This window comes from Orcinus orca, chromosome X (genome assembly GCF_937001465.1).
Source record: "Orcinus orca chromosome X, mOrcOrc1.1, whole genome shotgun sequence".
Classification (NCBI taxonomy): Eukaryota; Metazoa; Chordata; class Mammalia; order Artiodactyla; family Delphinidae; genus Orcinus; species Orcinus orca.
The window spans coordinates 97259168-97286749 of NC_064580.1; the positions used below are offsets into that span (position 1 = coordinate 97259168).

The 27582-nt window shown below is 41.8% G+C and overlaps 1 protein-coding gene across 4 annotated transcripts in view; it reads right to left on the reverse strand.

The window, feature by feature from the left end:
* Positions 1 to 27582, reverse strand: part of DCX (doublecortin) — a 338315-nt gene that overhangs the window by 35677 nt on the left and 275056 nt on the right. For 2 of the 4 annotated variants that reach the window (XM_049704493.1, XM_004281546.3), the window contains 2 exons: positions 2562 to 2664; positions 457 to 579 (listed from right to left, as the gene is read on the reverse strand). In XM_049704493.1, coding sequence (XP_049560450.1) covers positions 457 to 579; positions 2562 to 2664 — 226 coding nt within the window. Of the gene's footprint in view, positions 1 to 441; positions 580 to 2561; positions 2665 to 27582 lie in introns of all 4 variants that reach the window. The other 2 variants (XM_049704492.1, XM_004281545.3) reach the window with 1 other exon arrangement.

The following is a 27582-nucleotide window of genomic DNA, read 5'->3' on the forward strand; positions in this document are numbered from 1 at the left end:
CTTCTAAAAAAATTCCAAGTCAAATTTGAAGCTCAAGGGCATCCACCATGCTGACACTTTGAGGGAGGTGGCTTTTTTTCTACATTTTGGTTTTGATTCTGATTTTCTATCTCAAATTTACGTTTGACTTGATTATTTCATGGACTATGCATTGGCTGGATGACGTTGAGAATGATGGCAATGAACACAACCATGACAAACAGCGTTACAGCAGGCATGGCAAGTGGGTCAGATTTCTGGTCTGCGTCCATTTGAGTAGAATCGGTGTTGTAGCTGTGTCTCCATGACTCCAAACAAGTTGAACGGGTTAGTCTCTGAACGGACAGAATTGGTCTCATGGAGACACAAATGGTGTTCATGAGGAACTCATTCCTCTGCATGCAGAGGGTACTGGCCTCTGTAAATGAAGTCAGCGTGCACAGTTAGGAGAAGAGCACTCACCGTCTTGGTCGTTACCTGAGTCAGCGGGAGACTTGCTCCGGCGCATGGGGCCAGGGCTCTTAGCTGAACTCTTCTGAGGCGTTGGGGATGCCTTTGGGCCAGCTGTGGCTGATGGGTTTCCCTTCATGACTCGGCATTCTGGTGGAAAAGGACACAGATGGCTTAGTAGAGCCGGGGAGAACCAAGACTCAGCATCTCACCAACCTCTGGAAACTGCAATAAGCACCACATACCAAAGCACCTTAGGGCTCAGGACTACAAGGTGGTTCTCACTGTTTGAAGGAACGATGGCTCTGGAGAGGGAGGCATGGGAGAAACTTTCAAAAGTCACCTGGGCTAAGCCAGGTGTTTACATTCCTGAATCATGGAAACAAGGGAAGGAGTAGAAAAGCAGTTCGGGCAGGTAATTCAATAGTCAACTCAATCACTTTTGGATAACCCAGTCATGTCTCAGAATAGCACCTGTTGACATAATTAATTAATTTCCTTGGAGAAGAGACTGACAGCTCAGAGGTTGCAGCCACGCAGATGAAACGTTCATGAGTAATTTAAAGGAGGGGGAGGGAGCTATTATTTATTATTCATCGCATGCCATGTATTGTAATAGGCATATTAAGGACGTCATGCCATTTTATAAATAAGCACTACCACCACCACCACCATCTTGCATTTACAGTTCTTTTCGATTTTCAATGCATGTTATCATAATCTGCTATGCTGGTTTAATGAATAAATGGACCAGCAGTGACTATGCCACTCAGAACTTACAGAAAGCTCCTGGGTGTGTAGGAGAGTCTGTCAAATGTTCCTGCTACTTCCCCAACCCCAATCTGACACATTCAGAGCACCCTTTCTATGCAGGTCACTCAGCATCCCTACAACAGTAATTTGGGGGCGCTGATTGTACTAATATATTAGGAGGACTATTATACTCATTTTGTTGATGAGAATACAAAGAGCTTAAGCCTCTTGCTTAGGGTCACAAAGGAAGAAAACAGCAGAATAAGGATGAGCAGTCAAGTCTCCCGAGTCCCAGTCTAGAGCTCTTTCCACTATACTTTCCCCAACCTCACGTGATCATGCTCAAAGTGGAACCAAACAGCTAGGCGCAGGGTTGTCTCTCCATTGGACACCTCCTTGTCACCTTCTACTTAAAGATACATTGAAAATATCAGTTACTCAGAAAGATTAGGTCTTTTCTGGTAAATTAAGTTTTTCAGGAAACGGAGTTAAGCAGAAAGCTCATTTTTGTTTGTTCTACTTCTTGTTTTGATGGATAAACTTTAGTGATTACTGTCCAGAGCTGAAGATGTAGAAGATACAAGAAACTGGACACAGCCCGAGATCTGTTTAGCTATTTTCTGGTCATTTGCCTCTTCTCAAAGTGAACACAGCAGAAATGCCACCCCTTTCAGGGTCCCTGTCACTTGAGTTGTTTGTAAACTCTATATGAGTACAACTTGATTTGTTTTTTCCCACACTTTATTCCTCATTATTGGGAAATATGTTTTGAATGTGCCTTTCCATCGGGATCATACCCTAGTCCTGTGGCTGTGTGAGCTAATTCACCGTGAACTTACACGTGGAGCTTGGACTCAAGCAAAGGGAGATGGGCAGATGTTCACCTCCTTCCTGAAATTAACAATCTTCTGGAATCTTGAGCCACAAATCAGGGGGAATGGGGCAACAAGCCAGAAGGTGGGAAGAGGAAAAATGTTTGACACTAACAACACAGTGGAAAATATTTCTAAAATGGAACCATCAACATGGGCCAAATAGCTGGAGGATGTTGACTAGAAAAAAAAAACATACGCATACAATATTCAAGTTCTGAATCCAAATGTTCCTTTCCGTGGTCTGATTGAGCCTGTCAGCCCATGTGACAGAATATATGGTTCAAGAAATATGGTCACTATTGGGGCAGGTAGTGAGTTTTATTGAGTCTGGAGGCCAAACATCTGAGATATGCAATCAACTTTCACTTAGAGACTCATGTATCCAACTATACAAGAGAAAGGGACCATGCATGGATGTTTTCCAGGCCATATAAGCCCATGGAAATCCTAAGGGATAGAAGGAGCGAGAACAATGGAACAATAAAATTCAGCGGTTGTCCTTACCATTTTCATCCAGAGAAAAGTCATCCTGAGCATAACGAAATTTTTCAGGACCGCAGGCAATAAACACGTCGTCATCACCAAAGAAATCATGGAGACAGGTTACCTACAGAGAAAGCGGAAACATTGACTTGATATTTGATGGTCTTGTGACAATGAACTTCATGCCATGTTGGCACGGGAAAAAAGTTTCACATTTTAGCCCCCAGGGATCTCATTTTTCTCAAAATACCAGGCTCACAGTCTGCACCACAGCCCCTCGTGAGTAAAGATATACTGAGTGCCATTTTCTTTCCACGTTGCATGTGTGGTATCTTGTTTCCATTTCACCAAGAGTAACTTCAAGACCATGTCCAAATGGAATGTTCCCCTCTGAATTAAAGTCAGCAAGCAGAGGACCCTACAAATGTCACCTTTCCTCAGAGCCTCAAAGACAAGAGTGCTGCTAGCCCAAGTCTGGGGGCAGGGGTGTAGGCCAAGGAAGATGAGAAAGACCTTCTGCAACCTGAGATGGACAGACTCTGGCTGACCGAGACGTGGAAGTCCCTCTCTCTATCTTCACGAGTTTTGAAAGAAGGACACCAGTTTTTAACTGCTTTGGACCCACAAAAATTGGACTTTTTGCTAAAAGTGAACTGAGCACCTGGTAGTAGCCCAGAATACCATTCCTCTCTGAAAAGAAGGAGGGGAAAACCGTCCTAACCACTTAAAATTTATTCAAGAGCAATGGGTCCCTGTAGGCTTGAGGGTCTGCTGGAAAAGTCGTGTTCCCAGGACTCTTCCCGCCCTCTAGTGCCCTATGCATTGCAGCTTGTCCACAACAGAGAGACAGTCCTCCTCAACTCCTTTTCTGCACAAAGAAATGAGGGTCCCTGGGAAAGTATGCTGCTCCTGCAGTCTCCCCACCTCTCAGCTTTCCTAATTACATTTGATAATTAGTCCGGCACACCAGGGAAAGCCCAGGAGAAACCATAGACTCAAAACATTCTTTTTTTTTTTTTTTTTCAACGGAGCACAGGCTTCGGACGCGCAGGCTCAGCGGCCATGGCTCATGGGCCCAGCCGCTCCGCGGCATGTGGGATCCTCCCGGACCGGGGCACAAACCCGTGTCCCCTGCATCGGCAGGCGGACTCTCAACCACTGCGCCACCAGGGAAGCCCAGAGTCAAAACATTCTTATCCCAATCCTCAGCTTGAAAGTGTTCAAAGCTTCTAATTGTTCTAAGCTACCCATTCAAGCTTCTAGTAATGACTTTCCAAAGGCACCGTGCTCACAAACTAACAACTGGGTGCAGAGATCAATATGTTACATTTGAAAAATGTTTGTATTAATAACATCATCACCCACCCAGGGTCTATTCAATCCCTGTTCCCCCAGCCAAGATGATTGCAAGCCTTACACAGAGCAAGAGATGCTTAAACATTATCCGCATTGTCTCAGCCTCCCAATCACCCAAAGGATGCCAAGGGAAGAGAGGGAGACTTGGAGGGCTGCTGGGTTCACCCCTATTAAGCCTCTTCCCATCCCTGGGTCCTGACCTCATCAACTAGGCCACCATCCTTCTTCAGCCCACTCATCCTCACGCATTCATTCCACAATCACGTAATAACAAACAGAGCTACCACTAATTGAATGCTTACTCTGAACAGGCACTCTGCTAAGTACTTCCAAATCTGTCATCCCATTTTACTCTCACAACAATTCCTAGAGGTTGGCGTTATTGTCATCACTATTTTACAGATGAGAAAACTGAGGTCCGGAGACAGTAAGTAAATTACTCAGGTGGAAAGCGATGAAGCCAAATAAGTGCAGATTGATGTGACGCCAAAGCCTGTGCTTTTAGCCACTCAGTAATACAAAGCACTTACATATGGTTCAGGCACTCGGGAGACAAAGATGAGTAAGACTCAGGCCATGACTTCATGGAGCTCATAATCTCATGGAATGAGATACACTGAAACAGAACATTTCAGTATCATGTCGTGAGTGCTAGGAGTATCTGCAGGTGCCTTGCGAGCTATTTAGTACCACCTCCAAGTGACCCAGTCCCTAACTGGCATGTTAGTTCAATAAGCAGCCTGCATATTGCCCTGGTAGTGGATCCAACGACAGAGGCTACATACATGGCTTTGAACCCTTCTGCAGACGCCCACTGACATCTTGGACCAATACGATTTGGAGCCCCTAACTATGATACATTGTGTGCCGCTGAACTGTTTATCCCTTGCCACCTCTTGACCCTGAAGATCTCTGCCATGCTCTGTGTTTGAGGTTGCCCCTGACTCTGACTGGCTTCATTTAGTTTTAGTCATGAGTGAGGGAAGCCCCTCCCTTGGGCATCCCTCCACTAGTGGTCTCTAGCATTTAGCACTCTGTTTCAAAACCTGCCTGTATTTTCATGAATACTCACCTAGTCCTTCCCATTAAATCACAGCTCTCCTGAATGTAAAGACCAAGTTTATCGCTCCCTATATATCTTCCTGTGGTTCCTGGTAGAGCACTTAATCGCATAGTGAGAATTTAGCCAGGGTTGTTTTTGCCTCAACTGAATGTAAAGAAAATAAGGAGGCTTTGTAAGGCTAGGCTATACAAAGGCAGAAAAGTAGAAACAAGAAAGAAGAAATCAATAGCGGCAGACAATAGGACCTAGCATTCAAAGGTTTTGAAAGGTAACACAAATATATAAATTTAGGAACAAGAAAGGAGCAATGACTGTGAATTCAGAAGTTATCATTTGCATAACTATGACAATTAGTTTGAAAACAGATGAAATGGATCATTTTTAAAGGAAAACATCAATAAAGAAATTAGCTCAAAAAGAAATAGAAAACCTCAACCAACTACTGGTCATAGAAGGAATTTAGTAAATACTTCAAACAGCAACCCTTCCCCCAAAGGTACCAGCCCATTAATTTTGGAGGTATTTGTGGAAATCACTTCCCAAGAAGAAAAAACAAAAGCTCGAAAGCAGCCATGGCAGTGACATGCCACGCTATCCTACTGTAGGACAACAAAGCCGTCACAGATTGTTCTGGGGTTGCTGTTACAATGACCCACCCTCCTCCAACTCCAAGCCTCTCTGCCCCCGCCCAGGCTTTGGGAAAAGCCTTTGGATAACCCCTTCTCTGGGGAGCTTCTAAGAAAGGCAAAGCCCCTATGCTTCTGACAAATTCACAGTGGTGTGGCTGGCTTCAAACACATTCATTTTGCAATCCAGCTGTTCAGCATCAGGTTTCTTGTGTGATCCCACCCCACATGTTACTGGTTCCCAAATGTAGACAAATTCATATTGTGCATGTGGATACCCAGGTTTCCCAAATGCCTTGGATACTGAGACACGGCAGCCCTCCCCTGCTTTGTTACAGAGCTGGGAAAATAGAAAGCCCTCCATCTTAAATAGGAGGAACCCAAAACACAGAATGTCAAAGTGGCTGAAGGATACACGGATGGATCATGGCACAGCTGAGACTAGCACTCAGGCGTCCTGATTCAATTCGGGACAAAACAATTCAATTGCCTGAGAGAACGTGCCTTCCTAATCCCTGATTTCAAAGGCTTGTTTACAGCTTAGGCAGGAGAGTCACCTTTTGTCCTCGTCAATGCCTGATACACATTAGAACATTTTATTGGACTCAAAAAAGATAACATCTTTATGGATCACATTTTAAATCTATGGATGAGAAAACTCCTATTCATTACCGTAACTGGTAACTGAGTATGCAGTAGAGAAGGAAGACAAGGACGAGGGGAAGGAGGAGGAAAGGAAGAAAGAGGAAGAAGGAAAAGAAAGAGAAGAATGGAGTGTAAGACATAATTTCCAAATGAAATTCACACTCACATCTGCTTTTTAAAATTCCACTCAGTTAACACGATACAAAATCCACCTTAGGTTACGTTGCAAATACATAATTTTGCAAACCATTTTTTTGTGGTAAAATTTCTGTCATGAGGTGGCAACGAAAGTGGTAAAAATAATAATCATTATGATACCACTTACAGCATCCTCAGAGATCAAGGGTCTTGCTGACATCAGCTTTTGTTTGAAACACACTTGGGTATTTAAGTCAGAGGAGAGAACACAAAAGCATGACACCCATCTTTGTAATTAATCAAATGCCCCCACAAAATAAAGTCAATCAACTCACGTGAACACTGAACCGTTTACTCAATGTTCTTCCTTTAAAAAAAAAAAACAGCATGAGCTGGGGGAAGGGAAGCTAGCTCGGTTATGCATTAGTGCGAGCAATAGATTATATGGACCATCCAGTGGCTTAAATGTCGAAGTACAAATGGGGAAAGAGAGACAACAGATCACTGTGTGTGGCAGTCCATTAGCTGCAAATGGCAAATTCACTCTGTGATTTGATTTAAGCTTGATTAGATTCTCCACCCACATATTACAGATGCTGGCAGTGAGTTCTCATACGTGTCTGCTGCTGGTAGATTCTATATTTCACTGTCTAACTGTTCAGAAAGAAATTTAAGTAAGGTCTTGCTTGTATATCTATGAGACTCACTTCCAACGTGCAAAATACTTTCATTGAAAGTTCAATTCCACTAATATTCATTCATCAAATACTTGCTATGGCAAAAGAACTATGTGAGAGATACAGAAATGTACAGAAAAAGGCCCCTGTCTTCCGAGTTGACAGCATAATAAGGAGTCAGAACCTCACAAATAATTGGAATGCAAGGCATACTGTTTTTAGCACCATTACAGAGGCATAAAAAGCAAGAAGAGCACAGGCGACAAAGAGAAGAATTCTACTCGTGAGAACTGGGGAAGGCTGCACAGAGAAGATGACACAAAGTGTGCCTCTTGAAGGGCGTGTGGGATATAGGTTGATGGAGACAGGAGTAAAAGGGATTCCAGGTAACTGCATAAATAAAGGAAAGGAAGCAGGAACGTGCCTTTTTCTTAATAGCCCTGGAAGAAGAACTGCATCTTGTTGACTATAGTCACAGAGATTCTAACTCTCTATAGCACAACTGCCCGGACCCATTCTGCCAGCCTTCTGCACAGACAAAACATACAGCTGTCTACTGGTGGAATTCAGGGTGAAGGGAAGGGCAGAGAGTGTCTATGGGGAGAGGAGTGGCCCCAGGGGCGCAGAAGAGGGAACCTTGTGGCAAGGAAGGCAAACCACACTGATTTCCCCGTCTTGCCAACAGTGCGCCCCGCCCTTAGTGTGGCTGGCAAGCTTTGCAAAATGAGTTCATGAAAGATTCAGTAAACATTACGGATGAGGCTTTTTCTAAAAGTTACTGCTACTCTCATTCTGGAACATTTCCTGCCTGCCTGCCCTGGATGGGCTCCAGTCACAGGCTGGCGCAGGGTTGGCGTGGTGAGCGGAGACAATGTTTCCTATCTCTAGACTCCTGTATTCACCTACCTGCTTGACAGCTCCATTTGGTCATCTGACAGGCATCCTGGATTTAATATGCCCCAAACCAAACTCTTACTGCTCCCTCTCCAAATCCCACTTCCCTCCAACTTTCCTCATCTCAGTCACTGGTACCACAATTCCGCCAGCTGCCCAAACCAGAAATCTGGGAGTCATTTTTTTTTTACTAGAACTCACATTTTATCTTGTCCATTGTCACCCTCCTAGTCCAAGTCCACCCCTACACATACACTCACACTCTTCTGCATACTGTAGTCATAGTAGTATTGTACTTTATAATTTCAAGCAGGCGTAGCACTCTTCCGCTAAAAACCCTCCAAAGCCTGTTAACCAGAGGCAGAATGAAATCCACTTTCTATCTTGGCTGTATATTATCCAATCTCTTATGCCACATATGCTAGCTAGCTCCAGTCACACTGGCCTTCTTTCTGCTTCTCAAACACATCAAGACCTTTCGTGCTTCAGAGCCTCACTCTTGCAGCTCCCTCTACATAGAAAGCACTCTTCCCAGAGTCACAGGCCTAGCTGCGTCTTCCCCATCAAATCTTCACCACATACTGGGGGATGTCCCTGGTGGCCCAGTGGTTAGAACTCCGTGCCTCCACTGCTGGGGGCCCAGGTTCAATTCCTGGTCAGGAAACTAAGATCCCGTAAGCTGCATGGCATGGCCAAAAACAAAAACCCCCAAACAACAACAGCAACAAAAATAAAATAAAGTACCGCATACTGTATTTAAGTCTGAGCAACCCTCAATTTACATGCCATTGTTGCTTAGAATTTCAGATCTTTTATTTAACCCCACAAATTAGTCATTATTATTTTAATTATTTTATATAGTTAATATTACTTGAGTTTATCTACATATATATTTACCAGTCTATTTGATCACCATTTCTCGTTACACCATTTCTCTGGGGTCATTTGAAAATTAGGAACATGTTTGACCTTCCCACTCTATCTTCCATATCTCAGTCTCACCTTCACATTTTCCATCTTCTTATCTCTTAGGGCTACATTCTGGAAAACATCTTCAAATCTGCCACTCTGCTCTTTCTTTCTTCAGATGTGTTTAATTTGCTGTTTGACCCACTCAAAGAGCTTCGAATTTCAATGATAATCATTTTGACTTTTAGAAATTCTATTTCATTGTTTTCCCCAAATTTGCCTAGTCACAGCTGATAGTCTCTTTTTCTCATCCCATTTTGGTTACACGTTTGGTTTATTTAAATAATCCATACTAAGTTATTTTAGGTCCTTATCTGATCGTTGTAATATCTTATGTCCTTGAGAATCCAAACCTGTTGTTCTTGCTAACTCTCCCTCATGGTGACTTGTTTCCTTTTGTGTTTGATCATTTTTAAAATGATGAGCTCACATTTGATTACATTAAATCTTTGGGAATCCTCAGGGGTCTAGGCTGGGGATGCTTTTCTCTGAAAAAGACATGAATTTGTTTCTGCCAGGTGCCAGGGGACACTAACGATATAGGGGCAGCACCTTTTTTCAGCTCTGGTTCCCCTTGTGACACGAGTAGTATGAATCTGAATTCCAGACCTGTGTCAGAACAAGCTTTGGGATGCAGATTCTCAAGAGGATACTTGCAGTAGCACCAGACACAGCAGCAGTAACAGTAGTACTCTTGTTTATTTTGTTTCCTACCTGGAGTCATGACAGAGACAAACAAGTTTACAGGTAGGTTTTTGGTATATCCCCTTTTAAGGGTCCTGGCTTAATGCGGAGGTTGCAGCTTCAGGTCCCTCACTTTTCAAGGACCTTGTGTCAACTGAAAAAAAAGACCCCAAACCCTGCACAACATAAAAAGCTTGAGTCAAGTTTATTCAGTATCTTACTGAGGACTATAGCCCAGGAGACAGCCTCTCAGACAGCTCTGAGAAATTGTTTTCAAGAAGTAAGGGTGGGGCGGGTTATACACATATATACATATGTGATTTTGGTGAAGGAGGTACGTGCAACTAAGCACACATCTCGGTAGAAGGTTGCTGCTAGTCACGAGGAACAGATAGATACCTTAGTTAATGGTTTTAGTGCTTTTCTAAGTATAGAAAGATGCAAGAATCCAGTTTCATAAAAAAAAAATCTTCTCCTGAAAATATCTATCTGAAGGCCTGTTCTGCCAGTTTTCCCAGAGCACTGAGTACCTCATTCTTGATCTCTGTCATGAACTCCTTTCAGGGTGGGTTGAAGGTCAGCAACTGAAGTGGCTAATGACTCAATCCTTGTAGGGCCAGATGATGAGTGACATTCTTTAGTTGGCACTTGCATGTCCTGCACTTCTGATAATATCCAAAGCACAGGGCTCCGATTATGGGTTTTGCCCTCAGGGAAGCTCAGGCCTTTACATACTGCCTGCTGCTCTAGTTTCAACTTCTGGTCCCTCTTCTCTCTCCTGCCTTTCTTTTCCAGAAGCTTAGAAAAACATTTAGAAATGTTTGTTGCAGGTTCCTCAAAACACTAAACACAAAATTGCATATAACTGGGTCCCTGGACCCAATTTTAACATGCGAGGGGGTGTGTATGTGTGAAGTGGTTTCTCCACACCTCTAATAAGCAAAGCTTGGATACCAGCAGGGTGGCCTACAATTCGACTCAGTTCTGACACTATCTATCTGGAGATAGCATCAGATTCCACGGGTTAAGGGTTCAGTCCTACAAGACTGCCCCCCACCCTTTAGATCAGTCACAAGCCTAGGTTGTTGTTACCTGTACTTCTGACCAACTGGCTATAGATCAGAGGTTACATTTCTTCCAATTGGAGTAAACAGAGCAGACTTGTTTGGGATCCTCTAATGTTGGGGAACCAGCAGGAGGACACTTTGACCCCATCAATGTCTAACCCCATTTCTTAATAACCATCTAAAGATTTCCACCTTGCTGGGACAACTCTTCCATCTCCGTTTACTCTTCGTTTCGGTCCTACTGATATTTGTTTTAGTCACCTTATTTCTCATAACCATTTCAACATTTCCACCTTGCTGGCAAGAGTCCCGTGACTCTCCCCTCAGCCCCTCCTTATTCCCTTGTTAATTAACCTAATGTTTTTATTAGAATCTGTAAGACCCCCTGAGGGGAGGCTGAGGCAGCAAATTCCATAACACTTCCAGAACTGTTTTTTATGTTTTACAGCACTGAGATGATAAGGGGTGCCCATGTGAAAGTGCCCTGGATAACAGGCATATTCAGCAGGTGAATATTCCGGTCATCACAAAGCCAGTACTACATGGCTTGCATACAAGCGTCAGCTGCTTCCTTTGGGGTGTTCTGCTTGACATTCATATACCACACTCCCTGGTTTCAGGAGTTTCTTGGTTTTGCCCTCTCCCCATGCTAACTTCTTGGCAACCAGAGGTCTTAAATGTACTTTGTGTTGTCCCTGCACAGTTTTTACCTCGGCGGAGGCTGGGGGGAGGCAGCTGAAGTTCTGAGTCACTGAAATCTGCTTTTGGTCTAGCATCAAAATCTGACACACTATGCTCTTTTAGTTTATCTATTATAGATCACAATACCCAAGGGAGTGACTATTTTGTCTCGCTCTTATCAGTTTACATTTCCTTATGCATCCAGTGAATTAACTCCCCAGGAGTTGGAGCCATCACTAAATTCCACTGGTAACTTTTACCTTTAGGAAGTGATTGCAGCATAGCTGCTGCTTCGTACTGTGGGTGACCATGTGGCCACACAGGAATCAAAGGTTCATCATTCTCCTGTCCTTTCATCATTTCTCTTCCAAACCACAGGTTTCTGTGAGCCAGGGCTAATCCCACTTCATTGACACCAGTCGTCAATTCCAGTGTGTGTGTGTGTGTGTGTGTGTGTGTGTGTGTTCACGGTGAGGCTCCCCAAACCAACAAACAATTCTTGGACACCAGCTGGATGCCCTACAATTCAAGTCTGACACTATCTACCCAGACATAGTGTCAGATCCCACAGGTTAAGGGCTCAGTCCCACAAGACTGCCCCCAGCTCCTCCATTTCAGATGCCGGTAACAAGTCCAGGTTCTCACCTGTACTTCTGACTGTTGGGTTATAAATCAGAGGCTCCCAAGACCTCTTCTTTAAGTTTGATTAATTTGCTAGAGTGGCTCCCAGAACTCAAGAAAACCATTTACTCACTAGATTACTGGTTTATTATAAAAGGATATAAATCAGGAACAGCTAGATGGAAGAGATGCTTAGGGCAAGGTATGGGGAAAGGGCACGGAGTGTCCATGCTTTCTCTGAGTCAATCTCCCTTGCTCTCCACGTGTTCACCAACCTGGAAGCTCTCCAAACCCTCTCCTTTGGATTTTCATGGAAGTTTCATTAATATAGGCATGATTAATTAAATCATTGGCCATTGGCGATCCATTCAATCTCCAGCCCCTCTCCCCTCCCAAGAGGTCTGGGTGTGGGACTGAAAATTCTAACCCTTTAAATCACATGGTTGATTCTCCTGGCAACCAGCCCCCATCCTCAGGTGCTTTCCAAAAGTTACGTCATTGACATAATAGAAACACCTTTATAGCTCTCATCACTTAGAAAATTCCAAGGGTTTTTGGAGTTCTTTTGCCAGAAATAGGGACAAAGACCATATATATATTTCTTATTATAAATCACAATATCACACCTAAAGACCCAGCGATTCTACTTCTAGGTATATATACCAAAAAATTGAAAGTAGTGACTCAAATAGATACCTGTGTGCAATGTCCATTACGGCATTATTTGCAATAGCCAAAAGGTAGAAACAATCCAAGTATCCACCAACAGATGAGTGTATAAACAAAATGTGGTATATACATACGAGTCACATTGTAGTAATGTATTCATACAATTCAACCACAAAAAGAATGTAGTTCTGGGCTTCCCTGGTGGCGCAGTGGTTGAGAGTCCACCTGCCAATGCAGGAGACACGGGTTCATGCCCTGGTCCGGGAGGATCCCACATGCGGCGGAGCGGCTGGGCCCGTGAGCCATGGCCGCTGGGCCTGCGCATCCGGAGCCTGTGCTCCGCAATGGGAGAGGCCACAGCAGTGAGAGGCCCGCGTACCGCAAAAAAACAAACAAACAAACAAACAAACAAAAGAATGCAGTTCTGATACATGCAACTTGGACCTTGAAAACATTATGCTAAATGAAATCAACTAGACACAAAAGGACAAATATTGTAGGATTCTACTTATGTGATATATCTAGAATAGACAACACCACTGAGACACAAAGTAGACTAGAGGTTACCAGAGTCTAGGAGAAAGGGGATTGGGAGTTACTGCTTAAAGATTACAGAGCTTCTATGTAGGACGATGAAAAAATTCTTGAACTGGGTAGTAGTGATGGTTGAACAACATTGCGAAGGTAATTAATGCCACTGAATTGCACACATGAAACGGTTAAAATGACAAATTTTTTGTAATATATATTTTACCCTAATTAAAAACATTAATAATGTAATATACCCAAAACCATTGAATTATACTCTAAATGGATGAACTTATATTATGTGGATTATATCAATATATCAATAAAGCTGTTTAAAAAAGGGAAATGTAAAGAAAAATTTTGCTATAATTTATCCAGGATATAGTTGTTTTGTAGCAGGAAGACGTTTTAGAAAACTTAGTCTCCCATATTGCAGAAGCAGAAGTCCAATTTCACCTATTCAGTGAGGTCTTCCTTATCTCCCAATCTAAGCTAGAACCACCACCACCACCATATAAGATCCAAGAGAGTAGAACCCTCCTCTGTTCTGTTCACCATTGTATCTCCACTAAGTCTAAGTCTAAAAAGTCAAATATTTAAAAAATCTTATTATCACCAGTAATAACAAGAGTAGGAAGAGTCTAAGAACCATAATAATTAAAACCGTCTCATAATTAAGGATATTACAGTATAATAAGATTATTCTAGACCACTAGTGATCGTTGTCTACTGTACCACATATTACAGAAAGTCAAAAGAGATAAAGATTGACTTGTTTACTAAATTCTAGATCTGTTTGTTTCCTAATTGTATGCATTGAAAAACACGTCCACCCCCTCCCCAACTAAAGACCATTTCTTTAAGCACCTAAGTTACCCTACGGGTTTTGTCCTTTCTCTCTCTTTCAGCCATCAAGGCATGCATTTCTTGAAGGCACTGACCGTGATTTGCCTCATGGTACCTTAGGAAACAGTGTTGAGTGGCCGATCGTGCAGGGAGGGATTGATATCCTCTTCCCACTATCTTGCGCCACCCTCTGGAAATTCTCTGCCCCTCTGCAAGCTAGTTTATTCCTACAGCGAGTCATGTTGAGGCTGACGCCCTCTGATCTCCAGCACTAGATCTGATTGGATCTCTCTTCTTCTTTTCCTGGTGAAGAGTGACTAGTCCTTAGAAGCTCTTCTCATAGGTTTCTAGGAAATAAAGTATCATGTGAAACTCCAGGAATAAATCACATTTCTGTCCACTGATTCCTTCCACTGGTCTTAGACTCAAAGCCAGTGGTGACTTCTCTTCCCACTTCATTCTAGAATTTCCCCCAGAAAACCCAGTTAGACTGAAATCTAGGCAGCCAGATCTCAGCTGGGCTATTGTCCCTCAAGGTTATTCTTTTCAACTTTTAAAATAATTTTTCTTTGAGTGGTGAAAGAACATAATAACCCCACATAGCTTTTGTTGTGTTGCATTTGTCAAGTGATCTCACCTCCATTACGTCATTTGTTCATTAGCCCCATGTTTTATTAATGAAGCATGAAAGATCATTAAGATTAAGTGACTTGTAAAAGATCACATTGCTAGTTAGCTACAGAGCCGATACTGGAATTCCAGACTGCTTTTATTCTGCCGCACCGGGTGCCTAAGCTATACAGCAAAGGTACTCATTTCCTACATGGGGAGACCGAGGTAAGGAAATACAGTAGGGGACTCTGGGTAGTATGAAAATACCTGTGACCCGGGAAAGAGGGCCATAGAAGGGAAGATGGGAAGGAATAAGACTTTTTACCCTATTTTACCAGGAGCTAGTGTGATTTAATAACCTGAGCAAGGCTGTGCCAGCTCCCCTAGAAGCCTGGCAACCCCTCAGTGCTCCAGGGTGTTTTTTCCTTAGCTTTTCTTTGCCATTTTCCGAGAGTCTCTGTGTTAGCTCCCACTGGGGGCCTCACAGGGATGAGAACAGCTGCAGAGGCGCTGGAGTTGGACTGCTGAGTCCATGCCCAGGACCGACACCTGCCCCTCCACAGAGCCCTGGGGACAAGTTGGCTCAGAGAAACAGGGACGAGACAGAACTCCATTCATCAGAGAGAACTGGGGTGGAAAAACCCTGCCTGATCCCTTGGCACCACTAAGCTCTATGGTTGGCCCTGAGCCCCACGCAGCTCGATTCTGTTTGGTAGGCTCAGTTAAAGAAGCAAGTATGCTTATAGGGCCCAATGCAGCTATCAATTGCATTTAACAGTTATCTGGTATCTACTGTGCACAAAGTATAGTGGGAGTACGGCTTTGGAATTCAGTAGAGGAAGGAAAGGTTTGTTTTTAAAAAATGGGGGGAGTTCACCTCTACCTTGGTTCTAGGTTAAACCCTGCCTTTGACTTACTGTGAAATCTTGGATAAGTTGCTTTCTCTCTGGGCCTCAGTTTCCTCTGCTGTAAGGTGAGGATGCTGTTCTAGAGCCATTTGACGTCTAGGTCTCTTTTCTGTTACAAGCCCTTTTGAGAATTTGATGAAAGCTATGGATTTTCTTCCCAGAAAAATGCATATGTGCACACAGATAGCTAATTTTGCATATAATATAGGGAGTTTAAGGATTTCCCTAAAGCCCATCTATAGATCTTAAGTTTAGAACCTCTGAACTAGTTGATTTCTGAGGTATCTTCTAGCTCTGACAGTCTATAAAACATTCCAGGTTGGACACGGTTAATAAACAGAGACACCAAGGCCAGAATGCTGGCAGCTGTCATGGAATCCCAGAGGCTTAACTGTACCCCCCTTCCCAGGCTTCCTGAGACTCCAGTCCAAGGGAAGCAAAAGGATATAAGCTCATTCTCTGCAAACTTAGTCCAAAGGAAGCAAAGGGGTGCAAACTGATTTACAGCAAACCAGAGACTGGAGTGTGCATCAGACAGTTGCCTCCCAGGCTGCTGGAATTTAGCAAGGATACGAACTTCGTGAGAGACAGTAGGCACGAGAGTCATGGCCTCTAAACGTTCCTCAATGGTTGGCTGCGGATAGGACAAAGAAAATGGACTGTCCAATTGATAAGGAACATACAGCTTGATTATAGATGTTCAGAGGTGGTGACTCAGAAGCTAATTCTCAACATGATTGGACAGAATACTAATGGCCATAAACCTCCTGCATTTCGTTACATAATGTCCCCTCCTTTACAAGTATATATTTTACTACAATAGAAACGTCAGGGGAGAAGAAAAGGAAGAGATTTGGTGAGTATATCAGAAAGGGTGCTAGTAAAAAACACATGACATACTCAGAGTAGATAAATTGAATAAAGTTTAACAAAGGCAACTGATTACAAAAGTATGGGCAGTGTATAAAGAAACCATAGGAAATGCTTAAGTATCCCAGGACTAGTAATAATGGGGCCCATTACCACCCTAACGCCTGAAAGAGAGAGGAGAGGTAGCAGATACCAGAAACCAGAGGGAGGAGAGAACATGAAAATTATACGAAGAGAGCTTCCTGATAGGAGCTGTGACCTTCAGTGAAGGGATGTCCAGCATCCTTGCAGGCAGGGTACCAGGGAATAAATAGCCTAACCTCACTCCTCTCCTCCCTGCCAGTGCTTCCCTTTGGCCAAACACAACTGGAATCCTGAAGACAAGGTAGCCTGTTGGTATGGGTCAGCCTCCAAGGGCACAGAGCAGGGTGGAATAGGGTAGAAAGTAGATAGTAGATCTGGAGAGGAAGGCCTAGAGAGTAGGTCTGTCACTGCAGGCGAGAGAAAGGAACTGTTGTTACAGCCTTGACTATGACATCTATCCAGTGGATATCGTGACACTTGGGTAAGAATAATTGAAGAGGCGTGACTACAATTAAGCAATAATATTAATATCATTTTGCATTTGTAAAAGCTTTTACCTGTTTCATGCTGCTTTCACCCCACTGTATCTTTTGAACCATATAGTTACCATGGAGACAAACAGATAGTTCTATTTTACACATGAGGAAATTGAGGTTTAGCCAAGGTAAGGTGATTTGCAAGATCAAATGTCTATAAAGAGGGAAAGAGACTAGAACTTGGGTTTGGACTCCTGGTCCAAGGCCATTTCCACTATATCCTGTTGCTTTTTCTATAGCATGTTTCAGTCCACAAAACTGTTCTGACAGGCCTTCAGAGGACTCCTACTTCTGACAGACATGCAAAGCCACCACAAGAGCAACAGTGAGGAAAAAGAGTTCACAGAATTCTTCCTCATGTTTTTAAGAAAGGTGGTAAGAAAAAAGGCTGAGGTGGAAGACAGAGAAGTGGGTACAATATCTTTTGCAAGTACTTCCCAGAGCAGAGGTTCTTAGGCCCAGTTCCTGCCAGTTCCTGGCCTCTGGGTATCCCACCTCATCAGCTATATACTTGCATTGTGAAGGATATGGTTGAATGAAAGTAGGAAAGGAACGGAAATGAAGAAATTAAAGTTCAAGATAAAAAGAAAACAGAAACTTAACATGTCTTTTAGAACTCAATTGCAAAAAGTAAAAAGTATTTTCACATTTGTCCCAAGAATGAAAACCATGAGGAGATCTACCTTTCACTTTGCAATTAAGTAGGATTTCCAGAAAATTCCAAGGGTTCACTATTCTTAGGAACTGCCATAGTGCCTAATGGGAGAGGTGAGCCAGGCGCTAGATGTGAAAGAACATTTGGGAAGGATGGGATTACCTTCCCAACAGATGCTTATATCTGCTACCTTAGATTTCCTGCTCCGAAAATAATTCAGAAGTCTGTGGACCCTAGAAGGCTTGCGACCAATAAGCTTTCACAATCCATAGCTTCTAGAGCAGTGGTTCTCAACCCCGGGGCCATTTTACCTCTCCCTAACTCCCCAAGGGACACTGAACATTACCTGGAAGCATTTTTGGTTGTGACAACTTGGATGGATGCTACTGACATCTAGTGGGTAGAGGCCAGAGATGCCGCTAAATGTCCTGCAATGCGCAGAACAGCGCCACACAACGAAGAACTAACTCTGGACCAAAATGTCAATAGTACCAGGGTTGAGAAACCGTGCTCCAGGACATCTCTCGACTGTCAAGATAGCACCTTTGCTGTGACCACCACTCTCCGCTCCCGACCTGTAAAGATGGCTTTCTTACTCCCACCTATGGATCTCAGGCTGGCCACTCCCTAGAGTCAGCTCCATTTTAGCAGGCTTCTGGGCGAAAGCAGACTTTTATCTCATTTCCTAAAGCAGTATTGTTGTTGTTACTGTTGTCCATTGCTATTTAGTTTTTGACCCTTGGCCTTGCTTTAACCCCAGTAAGAAGCTTATTTCCTAATTCCTAACTGCTTTTTTAGTTAATGACTCACAGCCTGCCTAGACCTCTGGTTTTTGCAAAGTCCTTGGCTCTTCCAGTCCTGGCATCCATCCCAGGCTCTGAGGTCCAGCTTCATCCATGGTTTCAGTACAACACTGCCTTACTCATTCCATTCTGGGACACCAAATAGGGTTTGGACTGGTAATTACACTAGATCTGCTGCCTCTTGAATCTGTGTGAGAAGGTTGCCAGCCCCAGGAAGGAAAGGACTCAATAAACTATCAGCCAATACAAGAGGTCCTCCTGCTGTGACTGTCAAAGAAAGCTGTAAGAGGAAGAGAAGATGCATTCTGGGGCAATACATTTCAGAAGACTTCTGTGTCAGCTGGCTTAAGCAGAGACAGAAAGATGTCCTGCCCAACGTTGTTATAAATCTAGTTAAGCGCACACTTCATATTTGAAGGAAAAAAAAGCTGAGGATAAATTGATACTCCACAGTTGAGATAATGTCTGACTTGGCCATTTCTCAAGTGTCAGCCTCATAGGCCTAGAATGGAGTATAAAGAAGGAATTTGAAACAATATAAAAAGTATGAGGATTATAACCATGAAGGCAGTAGGACTATCTGCTGTTTTCCTAACAAACGTCCATTCCTGAATTTTGAGACTTGGGACTGACTTCTAGTTCTGGTTCAGTCACACATTGCTATATGATCATGAGCGAGTCACTCAAATACTCTATACCTCAGGTTCCTCATCTGAAAAATGGAACTAACACTACTCTGACTGCTTCATAGTAGGGTTTTTTTTTCCAATTTAGAACAAAAAGAGATAGTGCCTATGAAAATGCGTTGAAAAGTATTAGTGCTGTATGAATGCAAATTATTATAATTACTTTGCAAAAGCTGTATGACCTAAGGGAAAATGAGGTGGGCCAAGAAAAGCTGGTAAAGTTTATTTATTTTTTTCCCTTTTTTTAAACATCTTTATTGGAGTATAATTGCTTTACAACGGTGTGTTAGTTTCTGCTTTATAACAAAGTGAATCAGTTATACATATACATACGTTCCCATATCTCTTCCCTCTTGTGCCTCCCTCCCTCCCACCCTCCCTATCCCATCCCTCTAGGTGGTCACAAAGCACCGAGCTGATCTCTCTGTGCTATGCGGCTGCTTCCCACTAACTATCTATTTTATATTTGGTAGTGTATATATGTCCATGCCACTCTCTCACTTTGTCCCAGCTTACCCTTCCCCCTCCCCGTGTCCTCAAGCCCATTCTCTAGTAGGTCTGAGTCTTTTCAACTATACTTCAATAAAAAAAATAGAAAAGCTGGTAAAGTAAATCAGGTTTTGGCAAAGAGAGACAGACACACACAGACACACACACAGAGGGGGAGAGAGAGAGAGAGAGAGAGAACCCAATACAAACTCTCTTCACCATTTCATAGCACCCAAGGCCTAGAAGGAAAATCCACCGTCTTTCTCTGCCGCTACAGAACACTTTACTTCCACATCCTGGGCATAGTAGTACCTATCTTCTTTCATAAAATCCCTGCAATAAAGGACTCTCCAACATTACTTGGTAATGCACTCCAGAATCGATCTTTTAGTCAAGAAATTGTTCTGAATTTGTTTACTTATTGAATAGCATTCACTGAATGCTCATGAGAATTCAGCCACCATGGTAACTGTCAGGGATACAGAAAGAATAAGACGCAGCTCCCATCCTCAAGGAGCTGCTAGTCTGGTGGACATTTCTTGGTTGAGTCCCTTCTGTAACGATTTAATTCTCTTCTTGCATCTGACCTACATTTAATGGTCTGAAAAATTGACTTTTGGACCTTGTTTATACAATCATCTAAACTGCTTAGCCATTCCAAGTTTTGACTCATACCAATTGCTTTTTGAGCCTGTAAGATTGCGAACTTACACAATTAAATTAGTTTCCCTTAAGAACGGGGGAAATCATCCAAGTCAAATGTACTGGCAAGGAAGGCCAACTGGTTGCTGGGAAACGATCAGTTGAATGCAAATTTCTGATAAGCTAAATCATGCTAGAGTGTTCAGAGCTTAATCTGCATCCCGCCCAGGGTTGGAGGTACTGCCTAGAGAGGACCATAACTGAACCCTAAGGAATAAAGCTCTAATGGTGGATGTCTCGTGTTCCTTAAGATCTGGCGAAAGATATTTGAGGGCTTTTGATGGCCCCTTCAAATCACTCTCTTCATGTAAACCGTCTCTAAAGTTCTGTTTCCACCTTCTTCTTGCCATTCATCTTCCCGTTACGCCAATCATCATTGTTTTAATGAGTCAAATTGGTTCAAAGTCAAATACACAAAGAAGTAAGGCTGATGTCTGTACTAAATGAGAGCTTCTATGACAACCCTCAAGGAGGCCAGGAGACAAAATGCTTCTCTGAAGACATCCAGGAGGAAGAGCTAGTGAAAGTCCTGTATTCTCCCCCTCCTCACAGAAAGCCTTTCTTTCCTCCTCTTCAAATCCATTCCACCACACAGAGAGCCAGGACTAGTGGCAAGTTTAAGCAGGAATGCAAATTGAGGGATGTGTACAGGAAGACAGAAATAGACTGTATAAAATGGCAGCCAGTGTGATCGCCTGGAAGGAGCTCAAATCAAACCTTTCCACTGAGAGCAAAGCAGCTCGTGTTTACATTTGTCCCTTGCATGAGCTGCTGGGATCAGCAGTCAGGCTTTTGATGGTTTATAGCAACAGGACACAACCCCTTGGAGGGCTGAAGGCCCACTTCTCACTGTACCTCTTACCAAATAAGTGGTGAGATCCACACTGAAGGGACAAGAACCTGAGCTAGACTGAACCTGCATGACGAGATTTCCCAGTCCCAGTAAAAACCAGGCTTGCTGCAGCTTCTACAAAGCAACCCACAGTACTGGGTGGGCTGCAGTCATAGCAACGTCATTTTCTTTGCATGTACAGTAGATCAAGGGTCATTTAATTAACACAGAGTTGGAACAGAGAGTTTAGATGAATTTCATTTTTCAGTTATTGAAGGTTAGCCTTTTAAAAAATTCAATCATACTTTGGTTCCAATCTTGTTAAAGAAAAGGCTTTAAAAAAATAATAAGACCAAACACCAGATATTGGCTATACGTCATTCTCTTATTAAGGTAGAAGATTTTTAAAAATTATTGCTACATCTTCAGGATCATGTCTTTGCATCCTCCCAGTGTCTAGCACAGGACTGGGCACATGGTAAATTCACAAAAAAATCGGTTGCTTTTAGTATCCTAATGAATCATCATTTTACTGTATTTTGTGTGTGTCTACACAGCTGATATCCTCTCTTTTTCACATATAGACAGCTGAAGTGTATCTATTATTAATCTAATATCTGCAATTTCTTGAAATTGTTTTGTTTATTATCTCTGTCACTAACAGTCACTGACCTAGGTCCTCATCCGGAACTCAAGGGCAGATGTGCATTCTTCTGGTCATTTTTGTGCTGAGGTTACACTTTAGCCATCCAAATTCAGCTCAGAGGAGACAAACTAGAGCAAGAGAAGAACATGTAGCCAAGAGAAGGGGAAGGGAAGAGAGACAGGAAGAGCCATCTAAAATGCTTGCTGGGCCATGGTTCAGAGAAAACTGCCTCCCTAGACTTGGCTGTCTTTCTAGGCCAGGCCTCTGTCAATAACACATTTATTGGCCATCCTGACTTCAGCCTCTGATTTGCCCAATTCAAATAGACTTTTTCCAAGAAACAGCTCTCCTAGTCATGGCCCCTGACCATTACAAACAATGCTGTTGAAAGGTCCGAGTGAAAGGGGCCATTTTCTCCAAATGAGTCACCACCACCTGGAAAGTTCTTGGAAAATGGAAGAGGCGCCAAAAGGCTAAAGACAAGGAAATGTTGTCCTACTTTTTTGAAAAGGGGAAGAAGTATATCTCAGAAAATATAAACCAATAATTAACTCGATGCTGATACCCAGGAAAAAATATCTAAAAAGGGTTATTAGAATATTGTTTGTGCACACTCAAGAGAAATTATGATCAGTGGACACAAACAAGGGTTGACACAAGCCATGCCCAGCTTATTTTCCTTTTGATAAAGTTACTAGACATCTCAGGGTACGGGTGCAAAAATACATTTAAAAACATATTTTGAGTACTGACTATGCCCTGGGCCAGGGTTGGCAAAATACTTGTCTCCTGAGCTCATGGCAGAAGTCATTAACTCCTCACAACGCTCTTGCCACTGAGTTCCTACCCGACCTCACAGTCTTCCTCCGTAGGTAGCCACCATAGTCCACCTGCCATCCTAGGCTCAGGTCCTGGGCATGCAAAGAACACATAAGACCCTAAAGGAATTCATAAAATAACAGGAAGTATGTCAGTTATTACAATTCTATTGTATAGAAATGGGACCTGTCAACACTGCTTCAAGAATGAGGAATGTGGACCCAGTAACACATCACAGAGGAGGTGACCATTGAAATGGGTCTCAATAGATGAGTAGGAATTCTCCAGGTAAGGGAGAAGAACCATAAAAAAAATGTAAGTCTGAAGTTTTTGAAATTAGGTCTTGGTTATACATTTGTTGGCAAATTGAAGAACTAGGGGTTGAATGTCAGTACGAGTTAGAGTCTTACTTGAATGGTCCTGCCAAAAGAAACTGATTGATGTTGGATGTTGATGTTGGATTGATTGATTGATGTTGGATGACATCAATTGATGTTGGATGTTGGATGACAGAATCAAGATTGGTGTTGGATGACAGAATCAAGATTTAGAAAGTTTTTTAAAGGAAGGACTAATGGGCCAAGACAAAAGATTTCTAATGCTCCTTTGAGTTCTAGGAGAGAGTACATTTAATACATTTAATAAATATAAAATCTAGTAAATACAGATTTCCAAAATTCAACTGTATCAGATGGAACAAAATGGATATTAACAGTGGCCCTGGGATTTTAGTTGACCCTAAGATTTTTTTTAATATCTTTATTGGAGTATAATTGCTTTACAATGGTGTGTCAGTTTCTGCTTTATAACAAAGTGAATCAGTTATACATATACATATGTTCCCATATCTCTTCCCTCTTGTGCCTCCCTCCCTCCCACCCTCCCTATCTCACCCCTCCAGGCGGTCACAAAGCACCGAGCTGATCTCCCTGTGCTACGCGGCTGCTTCCCACTAGCTATCCACTTTATGCTTGGTAGTGATCCTAAGATTAATATGAGTCATTAAGGTGGGGTGGGGTTAATAGTAAGGAATAGTATGACATAGTGTAAAGATCTCTGGAATGGAAATTGAGACCCAAGTTTAGTTCTGTCAGTTTTGCTAAGTAACTGTGTGATCTCAGTAAGTCATTTCTCATCTCTGGGCCACATCGTATTTGAAGGAGTTGGACTCAATGCATGGTTTTCAAACTATGTTCTTCAGATCCTCAGGATTCTCCTTGGGCTGGCTACCTTGGGGAACAAAAAGGAAGTTGAAATGATAAAGGTTCTATAACCTCTCACCCTCCTTTCATTTCAACAAGAGAAACTTCACTCTTAACTGTTTTAAGGATTAGGGTTCTGTCTAAGAGTTCATTAATAAAAGGATTCCACTGCAAACAAAATACTTTAAAACCATTTAGCTCTATAGTTTCTGTATGTTCTGCAATGGTCAGACAACATCTGAACTCTCTTCCACTCTGGACATCACGTTTTGAGAGGGACATTTACAAAATGGAGTGCATTTAAAAAAAGATGACTCTGGGTGGGAAAGGTATATATATTGAAGATGACAGAGTTGCTTATCTTGGAAACCTGAAGATGTGGGGCGCATGATAAACATATTCAAATATTTGAAGGGTTATCCTGTAGAAGAAGGGTTTATCTTACTCTGTTTGGCTCTAAAAAACTGAACTGAAACTACTGGACAAAAAAACTCAGAAGAGATTTTGACTTATAAGAAGCAACTTTTAAACATGTAGGCTTACAAAGTAATGAGAATACAATAAGGGTAGAAAATGAGGTATAAAATTTGCAAAATAAAAGAAAAAATTATCACTATTTTCATACTGTATGATTATCTACTCAGAAAATTCCAGAAAATTAACTAAAAAAACATTTGCTCCAGAAAGACAGTTCAGCAGGGTGGCCACATACAAGATCAACATACAAAAATAATAGTTTTCCTGTACTCCAGAAATAGCCAATTACAAAATAAAAGTTATAGTAAAAGCATTCCATTTACAAAAGCAAGCAAAATTATAGGATATCTAGGAATAAATCTGCAAGAAATGCATTGGACCTACTTGGTGAAAACTATACAAGTCTTTATTGAAGAGAATAAAGATATTTTCATTTTAAAAATACTATAAAAATGTCAAATCTCACTAAACATAGATATAAAATTCAAAGCAATCCCAATAAAAGTCTCAATTGAACATTTATGAAAACTCACAATCTGATTCTAATGTACAAGAATAGTGAATGATATTTGGAAGGAAAAATCCTTCCTGAGAAGTGGGGACTTACAACATCAGACATCAAAATAGACTAGAGTATTTTAAACAGGGTAATATTAGGCCAGGAACCGAGAGAAATAAGTCCATATAACAGAGATTATAGATGAATTGATAGTTAAGATGAAATTTCTTATCAATAAAGAAAGAAGCAATTATTTCATAAATTTCATTGAGACCTTGCCTATCTATTTGGAAAAAAGGTAGACCCCTCCCCCCAGCTCACACCAAAAACACACAAAAAAGAGATGAACATAGAAGAAAAAAAAAACAAGAATGTTTGAAGAAAATAGAGAAGAATGTTTTTTTATCATCTTTGGGTAAGGAAGGCCTTCTTCAGCAAGACCCAAAGCACAGCAGCCATAAGATAAAAGAATAATAAATTTGTTTGTTTGTTTGTTTTGCGGTACGCGGGCCTCTCACTGCTGTGGCCTCTCCCACTGTGGAGCACAGGCTCCAGATGCGCAGGCCCAGCAGCCATGGCTCACGGGCGCAGCCGCTCTGCGGCAGGCGGGATCCTCCCGGACCGGGACACGAACCCGTGTCCCCTGCATCGGCAGGCGGACTCTCAACCACTGCACCACCAGGGAAGCCCAAGAATAATAAATTTGATTATGCCAAAATTAAAATATTTTAATTTTCTACAAAAAAGACAGTAAATAAATCTAAAGTACAAGCTATAAGATGGAAAATATTGGCAATGTAGTCAGCAAAGGATTACCTTCCAAAATACATCATATAAAAATTTTAAAAAGAACAAATCCAATAGAAAAATAGGCAAAGTAAATAAGCAGGTAATTATTCCGTTAAGTAGTTAATTAATTTTAAATGCCAAAAGTCATGTTCACTCAATCTTGATAGTACCAGAGCAATGTGAATTACAGCAGTAATTACATATAATTTTTTACCCATAAGACTGGTAAAAATCTAAAAGATTAATAAAAGTGTTGCTGAAGGTATGAGAAAACAGCATTCTTAAACACTGTGGGTAGGAATATACATTTATAAAGCCTTTTGAGAGGGAAATTTGTTAGAATTATCAAAACAGAAAATACACATAATCTTTGATTAGGTAATTCTCCTTCTAAGAATCTAATAGATGATAGATATACAAAGATGCTTATTGCAGTATTGTATGTAATTGCAAAAATTGGAACCAACCTAAATATCCACCAACAGGGGACTGTTTAATAAACAACAATATATCTGTACTAGAGAATACTATGCAACTGTTAAAAGGAATGCAGTGGAAATATACGTATATGTACTCGCATGGAAGAGTTCGAAATGGTACAAAAGCAGAACACAGAAAAATGGAGATTGTGATCCTATTTCTTTATGATGAAAAGGTATATTTATAATCTCCACCTCCATCTTTATGTATATACCAGGGTTTCTCAATCTTGACACTACTGACATCTGGGGCCAGATCATTCTTGTTTTGTGAGGAGCTGTCCTGTGCATTGTGGGATGTCGAGCAGCACCCCTGGCTTCAACCAACTAGGTGCCAGAAGCATCTTACCTCCAGCCACGACGACCAAAAATGCCTCCAGACACTGCCAAATGTCCCCTGGGGGGCAACATCGCTCTGACTGAGAACCATGGATATAAATGTATAAAAAAGGGGCTAGAAGGAACAGTTAACAACGGTCACCTCTGAAGGGAGAAGGGAGGAGTGGAAGAGGGGAGAACAGGACTTTCACATATTCTCTGTAGGCTTTTGGATTGCTCGAATCACCTAAAAATAATGGACTAACATATTATGTGTTTTTTTTTTCTTAAAGACAATAAAAAGCAATGAGTTTCTTGATCCAGAGATGTTCAGAGTTTCAAAGATCACTGGTAAGAGAGTTTTTACCTTGCATGGTAGATGAGACTGGGTGACTCCATAATGTTTACTCTTCGGCCCTAAAATGTTTCATGCTTCTAAAAGGGGAAATTGTCAGTATCTTTAAAATAGCTAGACTTTAAACTCTTGCTCTCATTTTTATACATTTTGAAGTTTGGTTTTATTAATTTCACCTAAGTTCCTAAACTGTTATTATAAGTCCAATCTTCAGGCCTATTGGGAACTATCTCCTTATAAAATGTGAAAAATAAACCAATCCCAAATACCCAACTAAGGAAAGAAACAAGTTATTTTCCATCAAAGGTTCACTCGTAGCTTCTTGTTTCCTCTATAACTGACTTCAAATCATCTGTACATTTCATTTACAGTAAAATTTACGGCTACAATACACAATGCTAATCCAGGGTTTACCCATATCATAGCTGACTTGTTTTTGTCCCTCAATGAATGATGGCAAACATAAGCATGAAAATGAAATTAGTGATACCCAAGCCAACTGCTTTATCTACATCTTGAGTTTATAGGATTAGCAATGGTCTCCCTGGAAATCTCTGGGTTTTATGAGTAAAAGTTATTCCAGTTAGTAGCAACTGTGGAGCTGATGTGGTAAAAAGCATTCATGATTTCAGCTTGCTCCTCATTTCTGCATCAGGATCCTGGGTCATATGGGAGAGGCTGGGGGTTCACTTAGAATCTTATTTTTGCTGTCGATGGGCAGAAATATAAGGAAGGTCTTGAAAGAATTCAGGGTAATAGATAAGAGGTCAAGAGAAGGATTGTGGGAAAAGAGCAGGGTTTGAAGAGTTAAAATGGG